We start from the raw sequence: 2305 nt of genomic DNA on the forward strand, positions 1-2305 counted from the left end.
CAACGACTCAACATCTTCACAGACCTGGCCTGGCAGACGCACCAGCTCAGGGTCAGCAGCATCTGTGTCAGCCGTTGGTGTGATTCTGAAGGGACTTGGAGCAGGCATTAGCTCTTCTTTCCCCTTCCTCCCTTTTGCAGGTTTTTCTAAAATATATAAAAAATAATAGGCTCAGTCTGACTTGTCTCGGTCTCTCTCTCTCTGTATATTAACATCTGCTTTTATGATACCCTGATAGCTACTCGTGTATTGGAGTGCAAGGGGGAGATGGAGATTGTGAAAGAGGGCTTCATTGAGTTTGTCTTCTGGTCCACAAGGCACAGATGGAGAGGAATGTCTTTTGTTCCAGAAAGCCTCCGTATATGGATTTTGTTATTCCCTTTTCATTCCTATATTATGTAATGTGTGATTCTTATTGGATGAATCTCTGTACCACCTCTTATAATGTGCCTGTATAAGATACAGTTTAACAATAAACTTTGCAGATAGAGTCTTGTCTTCATGTACATGACTCTTCCCATGTGCAAGAGGGGACTGAGAAACAATTTAATACCTACTCTGTGTCTTACACTACCTTTTCTTGTCTGGTTGATGCACGGGATCCGCTGTCTAGTTATTAAACCACCTGTGCTCTTCTAGATGCTGTAGCATCAGTCTGTTAGCTGGATTGCGGATCAAACACTGGAAAATCAGGTCACGGCATGCTGTAAAATTTTCAGAGAGTGTGTGTTAGTCTTACTCAACATCAATGCTGACATAGGAAAAAGCTTCTGAAATGTTTTAACATACAAGATTTCATGATTTGATAATATAAATATACCAAATTAAATAATTAGGTCAACAGTCCCATCAGTGAACATCTGTTACTTGCTAGACTTCCTGTCATATCCTGTCTGACATATATTTTCCGTCTGACACTGAGACTCAGAGATTGCAAAGAGGTGTCTGTTGTGTTTACCTGAGGATAAAGTCGGTTTTGCTTGAACGTAGCCACGCAGTATTTTATCTTGGCTTTCAAAGGGCAAATATCCATGCAAGATTTCAAAGAGCACAGCACCTACTGCCCAGACATATGCTGGGTTAGCATGGAATGTGGTATTCCTTATGACCTCAGGTGGGGTGCAGAGTGGTGCTCCTGTGAGAGAAACATTTTTAGCGTTGAGCAATGCTGTTATCAAAAAGACAATACCGTGATCAATGACACTGCACTCTGCTATGGTAACACGAAACATACCTCGATATTCACTGCTGAGATTGCCCTCACTGCTGATTGGATGAGCACAACCAAAGTCAATTAGTTTGAGCTCTAAACTGGGGTCAGTCAACAGGATGTTTCCTGTGTGGATATCACCATGGAAGACTCCACGGTCAATACAGTGTTTCGCAGCTTGGATTAACTGACAGATTAACCAGCGTGCTTTTCCTTCATTCATGTTGTCTGAATACATGATGTGTTGATTCAAGGTATGGCATGGTTCTGGGTACTCCATTATGAGCACAAAGCTCCTCTTATTCTCAATCCAATCATGCAATTTGATGATGTTGGGGCATAATGGAGGTTGTCCCAACCGAAGCAACATTGCCACTTCTGCAAGCAAAGGTTTGGAATGACCAGCCTAGAGAAAAACAAACAGTTGGCTTTGAGTAACTCATTACTTAAAAGATAGGTAGAATGATGAACATCATTGTATTTAAATTTGCACTTAAATCTTTGTCTATTTCATTTCTGCTTAATGCTAGCTACAGGTATTTACAACAATAGTCACTCAATCAACCAAATATTCCTTAGATTTTTCAACTTACAACGTCAAGATAACGGTCAGCTTGGCGCTTGTGGATGTACTTCATGGCAACCTGTGAATGGCAAAAACACAGTTAAGTTTTCCAAACATACCAAAGTGCCAGACATGCACATCTACAATGTGTTTAAATCTAGACAGAGGACACACATTTCTACATCTGTCAATAAAACAGTGCTTTACCTTAATTCTGTCACTAAATATGTGGGATCCCTCATACACCACGCCAAAACTTCCACATCCTACAATCTCTCCCATTACAAAGAGAGACACTCTAGATCCTGAAAAACAGACAGGAAAAAGAAAATGGCCATACATCAGTTTCCTTTCATTGTCTGATATGATCAAAAGAGATCAATTTAAAGAGTATTACAAAACTAATAAATCAGGTAAATCAGGTCAGTTACTCTAAGGGAAGTTAGAGTATCAGATTTACAGTCTAAATAATGATAAGCAGAAAGAAATGTAGAAAATAGCAGAGGGCAGAAATATCATGAAACAAAGGT

General features: G+C 39.9%; 1 protein-coding gene across 1 annotated transcript; it reads right to left on the reverse strand.

The window, feature by feature from the left end:
• Positions 1-609: 609 nt before the first annotated feature.
• LOC107728628 (serine/threonine-protein kinase pim-1-like) lies at positions 610-1580 on the reverse strand. Its single transcript, XM_016538880.1, has 3 exons — positions 1235-1580; positions 959-1135; positions 610-704 (listed from the first exon to the last, which is right to left on the reverse strand). The coding sequence occupies exons 1-3, from the start codon at positions 1578-1580 to the stop codon at positions 610-612; spliced, it is 618 nt and encodes a 205-aa protein (XP_016394366.1).
• Between the last annotated feature and the right edge of the window lie 725 nt (positions 1581-2305).

The sequence above is a fragment of the Sinocyclocheilus rhinocerous genome, unplaced genomic scaffold (assembly GCF_001515625.1).
Source record: "Sinocyclocheilus rhinocerous isolate Xijiao unplaced genomic scaffold, SAMN03320098_v1.1 scaffold757, whole genome shotgun sequence".
NCBI lineage: Eukaryota > Metazoa > Chordata > Actinopteri > Cypriniformes > Cyprinidae > Sinocyclocheilus > Sinocyclocheilus rhinocerous.